General features: G+C 39.3%; 1 protein-coding gene across 1 annotated transcript in view; it reads right to left on the bottom strand.

Moving 5' to 3' along the window:
• LOC126285431 (cubilin-like) overlaps positions 1-17323 on the bottom strand; it is a 1398426-nt gene that overhangs the window by 1205059 nt on the left and 176044 nt on the right. Inside the window, exon 7 of the mRNA XM_049984811.1 lies at positions 7293-7396. Coding sequence (XP_049840768.1) covers positions 7293-7396 — 104 coding nt within the window. The remainder of the gene's footprint in view (positions 1-7292; positions 7397-17323) is intronic.

Below are 17323 nucleotides of genomic sequence, written 5' to 3'. Positions count from 1 at the left end.
TTTAGATGAATGCATTTTTCCCACAATTCTTTTTACCCAGAACACGAGGAATGATAGTACTTAGAACATACGTACCTCTGTTCCGATCGTACGTTCTCATACATTTGAGTGTGTACCGACGTATATATACTTATGACCCATTTCGTTCACAGTATTAATTCTTATTTTGAACCACTCACTCGCGAATGTACGTGTCCTCTTATTTTATGTTGTCAATCGGGTGTATTCCTTAATAACGTTACTTTTAATATTCAGTGGCTTAGTTTCCACAATTGATCTTTGCCGGTGTCACAATAACGCTTCACGCGAAATATTTATCATGTAACATTTATACTAACTCTCATTTCAAAATTACAACACTGGCTGACTAAGCTTCTAACAATTTTAACACGGCGGTTACAACAGAGGCAAACACAAGACCACATAATGGCCCTTTCTTCTCCTAACCCGTACACTTTTCCTATACGAAGTCCCTTTCTTCGAACTAGACCAATTACACCGCTATTTAGCATTGCCAATTACAGCTCTGTATTTTTATGCCCTAGCAGCTCATCGAATCATTTCTCAACCCCTCCCTACATTACACCTCTTTCTTGGGAATAGGCCAATCAGAGAGGATCTTACAGTAAGGACTGCAGGACGTGACTGTCAGTAGTTTGAGAGGATGTTACTGGCTTATTTTGCAAGATTTTCTGCTTTCGATATAGCTGTTATAAGCAGTATGTTCCTAAGCATGGCAAGATCTGAAGTAAGTTATTTCCACAGTTCAATTAATAATTTGTTTTTGTTTTGCTGTATTTAAAAGTATCCGTGATAAAAATGTGAAACAATCTACTAACTTATTATGCGCTATGAAGCCACTGTATTCCAAGTAAAACAAGTTGAATTTTAATGATAACGTTGCCTGCTGTGCAAGAGGCAGCGTATGTCATTTCAAATAATGTCCAAAGAATGATCTGTGCAAAAAAATCCTTGCATGACTTGACGTCCATAGAAGTTTGCAGGAATGATGTGGTCAACCAAGTGTCATTTTAGGAGAGTAAATGATAATGTATAACATTCTACATTTGAAAAACGTAACTGGTGTTGTTGTCTGACTAACACAGCCTTTCACTAATTCTGATTTTAGGCCTGGTTAATATTGTGTTCCAGTGGAATATAAAACTTTTGTTCTTATCTGTATGATTAACATAACTACAGCTGCAACTGAGGAAGAATGGCTGCAGATATTAACAGTATTAGTACTTCCCCTCAAGCAAAAACATCACAGAACTACAACACACATAAGAAATCCTTCAAGGAACTCTGCAGCACATGAAACAGATTTAAATTCAGCTAAAACTGTAATCAATATAATTTTATTCCAAATTAGATTTATGAACAGATAAGTAGTGATTCTCGAGCAGGGCACAAACTTCAGTTAGGAACACAGTTACACTGGTGGAAAAAAGTAATACCAAGAAGTAATTAATGTAGAATAATGAAATTTCGGGAACACATTTGTATATGTAACATATTTAACTGATTAACACTGCAAGATCGCTCGTTAATGAAAGCGCGAGATAAGCCACTGCAAATGTGAAATGCTGGCACATTGCAAACCGATCTAACCGCCAGGAAGTTGAATGCAAGCATGAAAACGTTCATGAATTGTGTTGTACAAGTGCCTGATGTCAGTTTGTGCCTGCTACACATGGTCGATAATGCTGAGGAGGTTAATGCTGTTTGTGGGTGACGCTGGAGTTTGCGACCGATGATGTCCCATATACATCCTATTGGAGAGAGATTTGCTGGCCGAGTGGGCCAAGGTAACACTCGACACTCTGTGCTGCATGTTGGGTTACAACAGTGAGATGTGGGCGAGAGTTACCCAGTTGACAGAAAACAAGTCGAATCACCTGACTGCCCTATAAATTTGCATCAGGGTGCGTGATACAACCACGAGAGTGCGCCTGCTGTCATACTAAATCGTACTGCTGAATGTAACTCCAGGTGCAGGTCCAGTGTGTCTAGCATGCAGACAGGTTGGTTCCAGGCCCTCAGCTGGTCTTCATATAACCAACACACGGCCATCATTGGTACCGAGGCAGAAGAGCTTTCGCCAGGAAACACAACAGACCTCCACCCTGTCCTTCAATGAGCTTTCGCTTGACACCATGGAAGTCGCAAATGGCGGTGGTTTCTAGTCAGGAGAATGTACGCTACGGGTCGAGTGACTCGTAGCGGTCCTTGATAACCTATTTGTAACAGTTAGTCGTGTCACTGTGGTGCCAACTGCTGCAGATGCAGTACGTTGCACCAGAGCCATACGCCGAATACGATAGTCTTCCCTATCGGTAGTGTGAAATGGCCGTCCTGGGCATGGTCTCCCTGCGACAAACATTCTCGTGATCATTGCTGCCATCAGTCGTGTACAGTCCCGACATTCCTGCCAATTCTTTCTGCAGTATCGCAGAAGAAGCATCCAGTTTCTCGTAGCACTATTCACGACCCCGTTAACTCAGTGAGATGTTGATAATGGTGTCTTTGTCGCCTTAAAGACATTCTTGTCTAACACAGACTCACAGGGTGTATTTCAAGCAAATCTGATTTGCATCCTATTACACTGACGCGGGTGACACGAAATCTAACTAGACATCATCTTGCAAATGTAGTAACAGGCCTACTAACTTACGTTTATGTCGCACAACTTCTTATTGGTGTTGCGATTTTTCTTTCGCCTAGGTTAAATAATGATATTAGACAAGAGAAGGGACAGAATAGAATTTAACTACCAATTACACATCTGCCGCTGTAGATACAAACTTACCTGAAGAGTCCTATTGCACAGCACATATAGCCAAGAAAATATCAACAGAACAGCAGAAACCACAAATAAAAGAATTTAAATATACTCATGAGAAAGAACTACAGTTGAAACAAATTTGGCAGAAATCGACATTAAATACAACATTGTTGTTGTGGTGGTCTTCAGTCCTCAGACTGGTTTGATGCAGCTCTCCATGCTACTCTATCCTGCGCAAGCTTCTTTATCTCCCAGTACCTACTGCAGCCTACATCCTTCTGAATCTGCTTAGTGTATTCATCTCTTGTTCTCCCTCTACGATTCTTACCCTCCACGCTGCCCTCCAATGCTAAATTTGTAATCCCCTGATGCCTCAGAACATGTCCTACCAACCGGTCCCTTCTTCTTGTCAAGTTGTGCCACAAACTCCTCTTCTCCCCAATTCTATTCAATACCTCCTCATTAGTTATGTGATCTACCCATCTAATCTTCAGCATTCTTCTGTAGCAACACATTTCGAAAGCTTCTATTCTCTTCTTGCCTAACTATTTATCGTCCATGTTTCACTTCCATACATGGCTACACTCCATATAAATACTTTCAGAAACGATTTCCAGACACTTAAATCTATACTCGATGTTAACAAACTTCTCTTCTTCAGAAACGCTTTCCTTGCCATTGCCAGTCTACATTTTATATCCTCTCTACTTCGACCATCATCAGTTATTTTGCTCCCCAAATAACAAAAGTCATTTACTACTTTAAGTGTCTCATTTCCTAATCTAATTCCCTCAGCATCACCTGACTTAATTCGACTACATTCCATTATCCTCGTTTTGCTTTTGTTGATGTAAATCGTATACCCTGCTTTCAAGACACTGTCCATTTCGTTCAACTGCTCTTGCAAGTCTTGTCAGAGACAGAATTACAATGTCATCAGCGAACCTCAAAGTTTTTATTTCGTCTCCATGAATTTTAATACCTACTCCGAACTTTTCTTTTGTTTCCTTTACTGCTTGCTCAATACACAGATTGAATAACATCAGGGATAGTGTACAACCCTGCCTCACTCCCTTCCCAACCACTGCTTCCCTTCCATGCCCCTCGACTATTATAACTGCTGTCTGTTTTCTGTACAAATTGTAAATAACCTTTTCCTTCCCGTATTTTACCCCTGCCACCTTCAGAATTTGAAAGGGAGTATTCTAGTCAACATTATCAAAAGCTTTCTCTAAGTCTAAAAATGCTAGAAACGTATGTTTGCCTTTCCTCACTCTAACTTCTAAGATAAGTCGTAGGGTCAGTATTGCCTCATGTGTTCCAATGTTTCTACAAAATCCGAACTGATGTTCTCCGAGGTCGGCTTCTACTAGTTTTTCCATTCGTCTATAAGGAATCCACATTAGTATTTTGCAGCCGTGACTCATTAAACTGATAGTTTGGTAATTTTCACATCTGCCAACACCTGCTTTCTTTGGGATTGGAATTATTATATTCTTCTTGAAGTCTCAGGGTATTTCGCCTGTCTCATGCATCTTGCTCACCAGATGGTACAGTTTTGTCATGACTGGCTCTCCCAAGGCTGTCAGTAGTTTTAATGAAATGTTGTCTACTCCTGGATCCTTGTTTCGACTTAGGTCTTTCAGTGCTCTGTCAAACTCTTCACGCAGTATTATATCTCCCATTTCATCTTTTGCAGTTTCTTCAGCTTTAATCTACAGTTCATAACCAATAGATTGAGGTCAGAGTCCACATCTGCCCCTGGAAATGTCTTACAATTTAAAACCTGGTTCCTAAATCTCTGTCTTAACATTATATAATCTATCTGATACCTTCTAGTATCTCCAGGGTTCTTCCATTTAAACAACCTTCTTTCATGATTCTTGAACCAAGTGTTAGGTATGCTCTGTGCAAAATTCTACCAGGCGGCTTCCTCTTTCGTTTCTTAGCCCTAACCCATATTCTCCTACTACGTTTCCTTCTCTTCCTTTTCTTCTGTTAAATTCCAGTCACCCATGACTATTGCATTTTCGTCTCGCTTCACTACCTGAATTATTTCTTTTATCTCGTGATACATTTCTTTTATTTCTTCAGAGCTAGTTGGCATATAAACTTGTGCTACTGTAGTAGGCGTGGGCTTCGTGTCTATCTTGGCTACAATAATGCGTTCACTACGCTGTTTGTTGTAGCTTACCCGGAACTCCTATTTTTTTATTCAGCATTATCAAGAACAAATTAACAAATGCAGATATTCTGGGCAGACATATTGTACCCTAAGAAGGAAAAACCAAAACAATGTTGTAAATGCCTCACTAAACATGATTCGAATTGCAGAAAAAAGTTATGTCACAGCTTGACTAAAAGAAAGGATCGGTTGATAGGAAAGATGCTGAGGCATGAGGGAATCTTCAGTTTGGTAAAAAAGAAAGTGCGTAGCAGTGGCAGGGGTAAATATTGTAGTGGGAGGCCCCGAGGCGACATCAAACAGCCGGTTCAAATGGACGCATGTTTCAGTAGTTATTCGTAAATGAACAAATTTGCACAGGATATACTTGTATGAAAACTGTATCAAACAAGTCTTTAGATTGAAGACAGCAACGTTCAGCAGTATAACAAAAATACCTGCGAAAATAAAATTTATATTAATTTGATGGATGGAAGATACAGTTTTATTGTCTTCTGTGGCTTGGCAGCTGTAGGGGCTACCATGTACATCGGACATTTCATTCAAAAGCCTGGAATTAGATTTCTGGTTGCTGTTGAGACCGTATCCTGACATTTAGCGTTGAGTTTTATCGCTGAAATGCTGTATTTACGTCCAAACAATCAGTTTGAAAACCAATATTGAACTATAGCCCCTCCCCCCCATTCCCGGTGTCTGACTTTTTGGGACGGGCGACAGGCCGCAGGAAGCAACGAGCAGTAGGTCTGTAGTTAGTAACCTTCTGTGGCATTCGAGCCAGTCTTTGACAGGAAAAGGAAGAGTAAAGTTTAACAGAAGGTCGGATTAGGGAAAGGAATCGGCTTGCCCTTTTCGAAGCAACTATCCTGACACCCAAATATAGTATCATCAGCCAGCATTTAGGTTGACGACTGCTGAGTGTAAAAAGTATAAAAATATGAAATTTTGATGCTGTTGGTGCTGTGGTTCTCTTTCTGAAACCTGGCTTGGTGCAGCTCTCCACACCAGTCTATCCTGTGCCAACCTTTTCATCTCTGAATAACAACTACAGCCTACATCCCTCTGAATCTGCTTACTGTGTTCACAATTTTTACGCTTCACACTTCCTTCCATTATCAAACTGACACTGCCTTGGTGTCGAAGCAGTGTCCTGCCAACCAGTCCTTTCTTTTTGTCAAGTAGTACCATAAATTCATTTTGTCCTCAGTTAGAATCAATAACTCCTCTTTCGTTGTTTGATCTTCTCATCTAATCTTCAGCACTACTTTTCAAAAGCATCTATTCTCTTTTAGTCTGATCTGCTTGTTGTATACGCTTCACTTCCATACAAGACTATTCTTCAGAGAAATGCCTCCATAAAAGAAATCCTAATAGTTAAATCTATGTTAAAGGTTTACAAAGTTTTTTTATAGAAACGTTTTTTGTTATAGTCAATTTGCATTTTATACCCTCTCTGCCTAGGTCATCATTGGTTATTTTGCTGACCAAATATCCAACCTCATCAACTACCTTTAGTGTCTCATTTCCTAAACTAATTCCCAGAGCGTCGCCTGATTTAACTCGACTACATCCCATTAACTTTGTTTTATTTTTGTTCGTTTTTATTTTATAAACTCCTTTCAAGACATTATCCATTCCGTTCATCTGTTCCTCCAAGTCCTTTGCCGTCTCTGTGATAACTAAAATGTCATCAGCGAACCTCAGAGTCTTTATTTCTTCTTCCTGAAATTTGTTCCCCTATCGAAATTTCTCCCTGGCTTCCTTTACTGCCTGCTCGACGTAGGGGATATGTGACAACCCTGTCTCACTGCCTTCTCAACCACCGCTTACCTCTCAGTTCTTGTAAGTGCCGTCTGTTTTCAGTACAAGTTGTAAATGGCCTTTCGCTCCCTGTATCTTATTCCTGCAACCTTCAGAATTTCAAGGTGTGTATTCCAGTCAACATTGTCAAAAACTTTGTCTAAGTCTACAAATGCTATAGTCGTGTGTGTGCCTTTCTTTGACCTATCTTCTAAGATAAATTTTAGGATTAGTACTGCCTCTCATGTGCCTACATTTCTTTGGAGCCTAAACTGATCTTCCCGATGTTGGCTTCTACCTGTATTTCCCTCATTCTGTTTGAGAGCCACAGTAGGTTCGAGTGTGCATCAACTAGTCATCCGTAGCATGCTGTGAAACTGTAGTTTGATAACGTTAGGGACTGATTATACAATATTTGTGCGCCTTATACTGAGCCATTGGTCATGTGTTTGGGTTTCAGTGGCGGATATTCAAATTTTAGTACAGTAAAGTCGCGTTTTCTTGTATGTTGTCTCCAATACTCACTCATATGTGCCTGGTTTGTTAATGCAGGTGGCGCCATTTTGACATCCAAGATCGGTTCCAGCAAAATTCGCACATTCATTGACGTCAACATCACACAGAATACCCTGAAATAAAAGATAGGTAAGCTTCCTGAAGAAATTTGAAAATAATAATTGTACATAAAAGATCAGGCACATAAAAATATAAGACATTTGCTAAGTTTTCACGTAGTATACAGCATACACCTACAAATCAGACAGCCATTATGTTATTGTCAACAAACTGCTTTACAAAAGAAAATAGGTGCACGATCGTGACTGTGTACTGGTTCGTAATACCAGCATGCCTCGGTATTAGTTACAAGAGTAAAAGATAGTACATTCGAAAACACACGGAAATACATACCGTAGTATAAAGCCTGACATATACACCGAGGTGACAAAAGTCATCAGATACCTCTTAATGTCGCACCGCGCCTCCGTTTGCCCATTGTAATGCACCAACTCGACATGGCATGGACCCAACAAGTCGTTGGAAATCTACTGCAGAAATATTGAACCATGCTGCCTATGCAGCCATCCATAACTACGAAAATGTTGCGGGTGCAGGATTTTGTGCTCGAACAGACCTCTCGATTACGTCTCATAAAGGTTCGCTGGGATACGTGCCGCGCGATCTGGGTGACCAAACCATTCGCTCGAACTGTTCACAATGTTCTTCGAACCAATCGTGAACAACTGTGGCCTAGTGACATGGCGCATTGTCATCCATAAGAATTCTATCGGTGTTTGGGAACATGATGTCCATGAATGGCTGCAAATGGTCTCCACGTAGCTGAACATAACCATTTCTTGTCAATGATCCGCTTAGTTGGACCAGAAGACCTAGCCCTTTCCCTACAAACACTGCTCACGCCATTTTGGTGTGCACAGTGCCCTGTTGACGACTTGGATCCACAGTTTCGTGGACTCTGTTCTACACTCGAACTCTACCACCAGCAACTGAAATCGGAACTCATCTGACGAAGCCACGGTTTTCCAGCCGTCTAGGGTCCAACTGATGTGGTCACAAACACAGGAAAGGCGCTGCAGGCGATGTCGTGCTGTTAGTAAAGGCTCTCGCATTGGTCGTCTACTGGCATAGCCCATTAACGCCAAATTTTGCCTCACAGTCCTAAAGGAGACATACGTCATACATACCTCATTGATTACTGCGGTTATTTCATGCGGTGTTGCTTGTCCGTTAGCACTGACAACTCTAAGCAAAAGCTACTGCTCTCAGTAGTTAAGTGAAGGGCTTCGGCCACTGCGTCGGCTGCGGTGAGAGATAGCGCCTGAAATCTGGTATTCTCGGTACAGTCTTGACGCTATGGACCTCGGAATATTGAATTCTTTAACGATTTCCGTAATGGAATGTTCCGTACGTCTATCTCCAACTATCATTCCACGTTCAAAGTCTGTTAATTCCCGTCGTGTGGCTATAATCACTTCTGAAACTTTTTCATAGGAATCACCTTGGTACAAATGAGAGCTCCGCCAGTGCATTGCCCTGTTATATCTTCTGAACGCGATGCTACCGCCATCTGTATTTCTGCTTATCGCTATCCCATGACTTTCCCTGTCACCTCAGTGTGTAACTGTATAGGTATACTTTACTGGGCAATGGCTGTTTCAATGGAAATGGGTACCATAGTCCTTCCCCTTGCGGGAATAATGTTAGGCTGCGAGCAATGGGGAAAATGAATAGGGTCACTTCATTGGTGACCAGCACTTGTGGATACGGATCAGACATGAAGTGTGTCTGGATGGCCGATGCACTTAAGGCAATCGATCTAGAAAATTGGAGCATCCAGGTTCGAGTTCCATTCTGCCACAAATTTTCAAGTGCAGTTGTTGAATTATTTGAACGCCCAAAGCAGCTATGTCACACGGATTTCCCTTAAGTTACCCTGTGAAAGTCTCTTACATCTATTACAACATCCATCCATCTGAAATTGTATACTACGGCCAAGCCTTGGCTTCACTCTACAATTTTACTCCTCATACTTCGTTCTATTAGCAAACTAATGATTCCTTGGAGCTGTAGGATATACTCCATCAAAGATTCCTTCTCTTAGTCAAGTGCTGCAATTGTTCCCCTATTCGATTCAGTGTTTCCTCATCAGTTGTCTGATCTATCCATCTAATTTTCGACATCTTTCTGTAACATCACGTTTCGAAAGCTTGTATTCTCTTCTTGTTTTAACAGTGGAATGTCCACGTTTCACTTTCGTATATGTTTAAACTCCCTCAAAAAGGCTTCCTAATATTTAAATTTGCGAAATTTAAAACTTTCCCTGTATATAGACTGTTGCATATAGTTTTGGGTATATTGATACATGTCATCATCTTGCTGCCACGATATTTCGGAGATATTCAGTTGTACACTGTCGACAGTATACTGAGTTCCCCATTTAAAACACTGTCGGCCCATGTGTAGTGTACCCAGTTGGCATTGAGCATGCGTTCCTCTGTTCGCTGCTGACAGTACCCTCAGTGGCGAAAACTCGTCTCATCGATGTCAGATCGATGGTCTTCACGCGGTGAAACCGCAGAACGTCGCCAGATACGCAGAGCACGAAGTTTTTCATTGACAGGATTCCATGCAGAATACAAAGGGAAAACCTCCATCCCAATTGGTAGAGCCTCAGGCAGTCGTATTTCTACTGATTCACTGATAATGGAGTTGAAAGTACGAGCCACAATTTTGCTTGCATTGTATTTCATCTAATGATCTAATGACGATGGCTGATTTATTGGCTTAGAGGAGGCGAGTATGGTGCTGCTGTTCCACAATATATTTCTGAAGAGTACATGTCGTTTGTCCTATACACTATCTGTCACAGCTCCTATTACAAGCTTCTAGCGGTTGTAGAAGCTACTCAGTAGGTGAAGTTTTGATTACGTACCCATGTCCAGAAATATACCGTTTGGAAGTAAAATAAGCTTGAAGATCGGTTCACTTTCAAATATTTCGTTTCATGGTATGCACACAATGGAGAGCTCTGACCTATACATACAACATGGGCTCGTGGCGTGGAGAAAGGTTAGAGAAGGATGTCTCTTCTAAGACGGGAGTGCGGCGCCTCCGTAGATCCTCATAGCCAACCCTCCTAGCTGTAGACCAACCAGTTTGTAGCAGCCATTGCCATAGTTGGACAAAAATGGTATGTAGTCACAACAGGTACCGGTCTATTAGATGGAGGGGATCCAACAGCTGATCAGTTCCAGTGCCTGTCACAGCCTTTATCAGTGCAGTTGAGCAAGTGGCCAACATGCTACCTTCTAGTGTGGCTGAAGAGATCCGAAGAGAGACCTGCATGGTGCTCATCAAGACCAAGCGACCCAAATCCAACATTTCAGGTGATGAAAGGGTGGCACTGAGGCGACTCCAGGAGGATGACAGCATTGTGGTGTTGCCCGCAGACAAGAGGAACTCCACAGTCATCCTAAAGAAAACAGAATATGACAGAAATGTGCAACAACTTTTGGAGGATCCTGCATACAGGTCAATAGCAAGCGACCCTACAGAGAAAGTGGACAAAAAGACCAGGGCTCTGTTGAAGGAGACGGGCCTGCCTGAACAAGTCATCAAGAAGCTGCGTCCCAAAGCGCCAGCACCACCTAGACTTTATGGACTCCCCAAGGTTCACAAGGATGAGGTTCCACTGCGACCTATTGTCAGCAATATTGGCGCAGCAACTTACCCTACTGTGAAATACCTGAAGATGACGTTGACACCACATGTGGGTAAATGTGCATATCACATCCGGAACTCAGAGGATTTCCTGCAACGACAGGGCCAGCAACACATCACAGACACAGACATCATGGTTAGTTTCGATATGGTGTCTCTCTTCACATGGGTACCACTGAAGTGGTCACTTGAGCTTATTGGAGAGAAGTTCGATGGGGCTCTCCTTGACCTACTCAGGCATGTACTGACCTTGACATATTTCCTATATGGGGGTCAATTTTACGAACAAACAGAAGGGGTGGCGATGGACACCCCTCTATCACCAGTGGTGGCCAACCTATTTATGGAAAAGTTTGAAGAGGAGGTACTCTCTTCAGCCACATATCAACCCAAGTGCTTTTTTAGGTATGTGGATGATACCTTTGTAATCTGGCCCCATGGCAGAGAGAAGTTAGATAAGTTCCTGTTACATCTGAACTCTTGCCATCCAAACATTCAGTTCGCAATGGAAATGAAGAAGGATGGACTACTTCCGTTCTTGGATGTTCTGGTGAAGAGAAAGGCGGATAGCACATTTGGACAAGGTGTGTACTGGAAACCTACACACACTGACTTATACCTACAAGTCAGCAGTTGCCACCATCTGGCACAGAAGAATGGAGTGCTCAAAACACTGGTCAACAGAGCTGTCAGATCCCCATAGTCTGGCCATAGAAATAAAACACCTACAATCAGAGTTTAGTAGGAATGGGTACTCCTCTAGAGATATCCAGAAGGCACTTCAACCAGCCAAAGGATCCAGAAGAAGCACCAGAAGAAGCAAAGAAGATGGTATACCTGCCATATCTTTGCCAAGATCAGCAGGATTCTCCAGAAATATGGCATCAAGAGCACATTTTACCCACCCACCAAAATTGGGGCTATGCTGGGGAACGTAAAGGAGGACCTGGGGCTACGCAAGCCAGGTATTTACAACATACGATGCCAGTATGGGATGTCATACATTGGCCAGACCACCAGAACTGTGGACATCAGGTGTAAAGAACACCAGAGACATACCAGACTCAGGCAGGCAACTAAATCAGCCATAGCAGAGCATTGTCTGGAACTTGGTCATTCAATGGATTACAATGACACCAAGATTGTGACACAGACCTCAAGATTTTGGGACAATGTCATTAAAGAAGCCATTGAGATTAAGGTCATAGACAATCTAATCAACCGTGACACAGGATACCAAATCAGCACTGCCTGGAATCCAGCACTTGAGCTTGTGAAAACTCAACGCAGGACACTCCGGGATTCTACAAGAAATAGAAGTGGAGACCGAGAGAACAGCCATGAGCTAAGGTGTCGGACATTAGAAACCAGATCTGACACACCCCAGATCATGAACTCGACTTCAGAAGACGGGAAGGCCGGGCGCGGACGGCGGAAGGAACATCGGCGACCAGAGAGGGACAATGTAGCCGCGTCTGGCGGGCGCGGACCTCAGACGGAACACACGATGCGGCGCGGACCGATTAGGAAGCGCCCAGCACGAAACAGAAGTGGAAATCATATTAACAGTCATGAGATAGAGTACCCAACATCTCAAATCGGGTCTGACACACCTCAGATGACAACCACAACCGTTGAGGACGGAGAAAAACGGGCGCCGACGGCAGTCGGAACATGCGCGACTGGAGGCGTCCGTTGAAACCGAGTCTGGCGGGAGCGGACCACAGATGGAACACTCGACTCGGCGCGGACCGATTAGGGAACACTCAGCTCTTCCCAGGCGTAAATACTGGACTCGATCGACCTAAGGACCAGTCTCAGGTACCACCTGAAGAAGACAGCGAGGCACGCTGTTGAAATATCGTACGAGAACGACGCGAACATCCGGCTGGATTCCCGAATATCCAAGATGTCAACAGATAGCCAGGAAAGCATGAAGTATTATAAGGTGTTTAAAAATGTTATTGGGAGGGCAGAGAATTAGTGGTATGCAAATAGAATAGCTAATTCACAGGATAAAATTAAAACCATGTGGTTAGTTGTGAAGGAAGTGTGTGGTCAGCACAACAAGATTGACAATATAAAGTCAATTTGGAGTAATACTAGTTCTCTTACTGATAAGCCAGATATATTTATAGTATTTAGCAATCATTTACTGAACATTATTGATGACTTAAATAAATACTTAATTTCTACAGTGAGTCATATAAGTCTCTTGGAAAATGCCTTTCTGGGGTTGATGCCTGAAATACTCTTCTCTGATAGCGAAAAAGGGGAGATTTAGTGAATAATTAGATCAATGACGACTAAGAACATTCTTGGATATGATGAAGAGCGTAACAGAATATTAAAGTACAGTGCTGAACATGCTATATTTAGCAATATTTGTAATTTTTCCTTTAAGAACTCCGTAGTAAAGCTGCTTTATAAAAAGGGAGAAAGGGATAACGTAGACAATTTTAGACCTATTTCTATGCCATTAGTGTCTGCTAAAGTTATCGAGAAGGGTGTGTATATAAGGTTAATTGGTCATTTTACATCATATGATTTGCTATCAAATGTACAGTTCTGCTTTATAAATGGTTTAACAATTGATAATGCTATATTCTCTTTTCTCTGTGAGGTTCTGGATTGATTAAAATTAGATATGTAATGTATGTTCTAGCTCACTAGCTCACTCACTACCTCAATACCGCATTTTCTAATTAACTCAACTGATTTTTTTAAAATTCAGTATATTTAAATCATTCCAACCGATTTTGAGCTTTAGCTCAATACCTCATTTTTTGAATAACTCAACCAATTTAGGATATTTATTTCATTACCCTCCTTCACGAACCGATTTCTGAGTTCATTACTTAATTTTAAATGTGAGTATTAGAAAAGTATTTAATGACTCATTTCCCTAGGTGAATGCAAGAAAATAAATAAAATGAATTAGTTAACAAAGGTAAATTATATTAAAAATTTCACATTGTGAACTTTATATCATGAAATTTATTATTTTTAGTTTTAAGTTTCTTCGTTCCTTTATAGTTCAGTTTCATTTGTCCTTTTACCATTATTTCCAAATCCCAACCATCAATTAATTTGGAATATTTATTTGATAAGTAATCTTAAAGTCATTATTGAGCTCTAGGCAAAGATCCTTTCCAAATCTAGTATTTAAATATTCACATCCAGTAACATCATATAAAGCATCTATCTCTAGCTCACTTATTTTTTTAATCTCTTTTGAGACACTTACATTATTGAGCTTCTTGATTAGAGCCTCCATTTAAATGGAAAAATTTTAGTAACTTGTAATGTCCATATAGTAATGTATCTATTCCATTTTTAAGACATATCTCTTGTTTTAATGTTGACTCAAAGCTTTCTTATTCATTTCAACTGTATAGACTACATGTTTCTCACTTCAAATCAAATTAATTCTTCTGTACTGTTCTCTATTGTGAAACAAACAATCTTTGTAATCTACTAAGATTATGCTTTTTTAACAACACTTTTCTTAACTCCTTTAGATTTTTTCTCTATTTTGTCACCAACTTTATAAGCATACATTTTTGCTCTCAATCCACAAAATTCTTCCCTTTCTTTTTCATTACATTCATCTTTCATTTTTCCATAACTTTCTTGTTTACTTGTGGAATGCCCTAAATATTATTTGCTGAATAATCATTTGTATTAAATTTTTCAATCATTGACTTCATGTCTCTGTAGAAATCTTCAGTTTTAATATTGTAAATGTAACTATCCGTATCTTGATGAAACAACTCAATATTTTCTACAAATTTTGGTTTCATACCTATGTAGTGAAAATCATACATCAGTTCTTTAGATAGATCAAGTATACTCATTTCGACATACATAGGTTTATTAAATGTAATTTTTGTTTTATTCATATGGATAGCAACAAGATTGTCAATAAATATAGTTCTGCATTTAAAGTTTGGCTTAGCTACAAGTTTATCACACATTTTTCTGTCTGAAACTAATTAATTTTATATTCACTCTGTTTCTTATATTTTCCATTTTACCAAACACAGAATTTTCATCAGTTTGTAGAAATGTTTCTGAAAATCGTTTGAAGCCTTCATCCTCATTTGTGTGTTCAAATCTATATATTTCTTTAGCCAATCAGATCGTTTAAATTTTAAAACTTTATGTATTGTGAGTTTCTATCCAACAGGCAGATACTGTTTAAGATTTCCACAATGAACTATAGAATTATGCTTATCATTCAAAGTAGTTATCAATTTGCTTTCATTCATCCCTGGCACAATTTTTCCTTCAGGAGCTAATGGAAAATCTTTATGTAAATCATGTAATTCTTTGGATGTTGTATATCTACTTCAAATATGTATCTATCCTGACAATTGTTTGACATCTCACTTAATATTGTAGACTCGAAATTAACTGGTTCATCCCATTTAAATCCACCAAATGGTAAACATTGACTCATAGCATAACCATAGAGATTGTTTGCATCTAAATATACTAACAATTTTATATCTTTTTATCATCAAAATCATTCAAATATTTATTATTTGCTTTTATATATCTCTTGCAACATTGTGACATCCTCCTCTTATACCTTTTCCAACCATCAGAATCATATCATAATCATGTAACAAATTAAGTGGTTGTTGATTGATTTTCAACATTGCATCCCAAGATAAACCTGGTGCTGTAAAATACCAAGATGGATCTAAATCATAAGCTTTTATACAAGTATTTCGAAAATATCCGAACACATCAGCCGATAACAATACACCAGTTTTAAGATACAAATCATGATATTCACTAAGATTTTTCATGTAAATTTTTTTCCAAACCATGTTTGCATGTTTGTAATCTTGTTCACTTACGTCATTCAGTTTATTGTAAAATTCTTCTTTTGCTGATAACTATGTCTCTTCAAATTTCTTCCAAGAATCTGTGCAATCATACGGATATACACCTTTTCTGATTACTAGAGTAAACAATTCTGACGAGAAAAACTTCCTAATATTTGTCATTTGATTCTTTTTCAAATTTGACGAAAGTTTGTCAAGTGATGAAGCCAAAAATTTAAATGTGTCAACAAATCTCATTTTCACATTTTTTGTACTCTTACCAAGACTGATGTATCTATTGTCATTGTGTGGGATTAGGTCTATTTACTTATTATCATAACCAAATTCTTTCACAAAGAAGTGAGAATCATATACAGATAACTTTTGCAAATAAATAGGTACAAAGTCAGGTTGCTTTAGTTTCAAATTACAACTATTGCACAATGGAGCAATGTATTTCCAGGTACATGATTATGATGATGAACTTTTCTATTATCTCTTGTATAATGACATTTACATTGTGTACAAACTTTAGATTTGATATGTATTAATTGTCCTTCAGGTGTAAGTGGATTCATTTCTTCAATTTCAGAAGAAAATCTTCGAATCTCTTGAGCCTCTTGCTTCATGCCTTCTATGAATATTTTATGACAATTTAGTCCTTTATTAACAATAGAATCTTTGTAAAGACCATATACATATTTGATGTAGTAGCAAAATCCACTTGTTTCATGTTTTTGATATTTCATTGTATATATTTTTTCTGGATTTGTTTGACAGTTGTCCATTTTCAAAGTAAACTTTCAAAATCAGCATAAATAACAAATGGAACTTTCTCTGTGTATTGATAATTTTTAAAATTACATGTGATTCTCCCTTTGGCATTTCAAGTTTTAATGGCTTCTTAGTCAAACAATTTGATGTGTGATTATCTAATTTTTATTTACTAGTGAAATGGAGTAAACATAAATCACAAATAAGTTTTGCTTCGGTATGTTTGGTTATTTGACTCAAAATGAGTCTAGATAAATTTTTTATGTAACAATAGTACGCATTACCTTTTTTCTCAAAATAAAGGAGATTTACATGTTTTTCTCTCTTACTTTTCGTAATTTTTAATGGATGCAATTGACTGTCTCTACTAAATGCATAGTCGTTTTAGGTACATTAGTTCTACTTTCTATTTTTGGAATATGACCAACCACTACAGAAAACTCAATATTTTCAAGTTTCTGATCAAGATCAAGACCAACATTTTTGTATTTCGTTATTCTTTCAGCATTTTTATCTACAGGATACAAACCTAATTTTATAGCCTACAGAAAACATTTCTGATCCTTTTTTACATAGATACAGTCATCAGATCTCAATACTATTGAGCCTTGGTGGTCTACTTTGAAGAGAAGGGTGTGTGGTCGCCGTCCACCTGCACCATCATTACCTGAACTAGCGGCTATTTTGCAGGAAGAATGGTAAAAGATT

The sequence above is a fragment of the Schistocerca gregaria genome, chromosome 8 (genome assembly GCF_023897955.1).
Source record: "Schistocerca gregaria isolate iqSchGreg1 chromosome 8, iqSchGreg1.2, whole genome shotgun sequence".
NCBI classification, from domain to species: domain Eukaryota; kingdom Metazoa; phylum Arthropoda; class Insecta; order Orthoptera; family Acrididae; genus Schistocerca; species Schistocerca gregaria.
The sequence above is the reverse complement of the archived record's forward strand: the minus strand, read 5'-3'. Positions and strand labels throughout refer to the sequence as shown.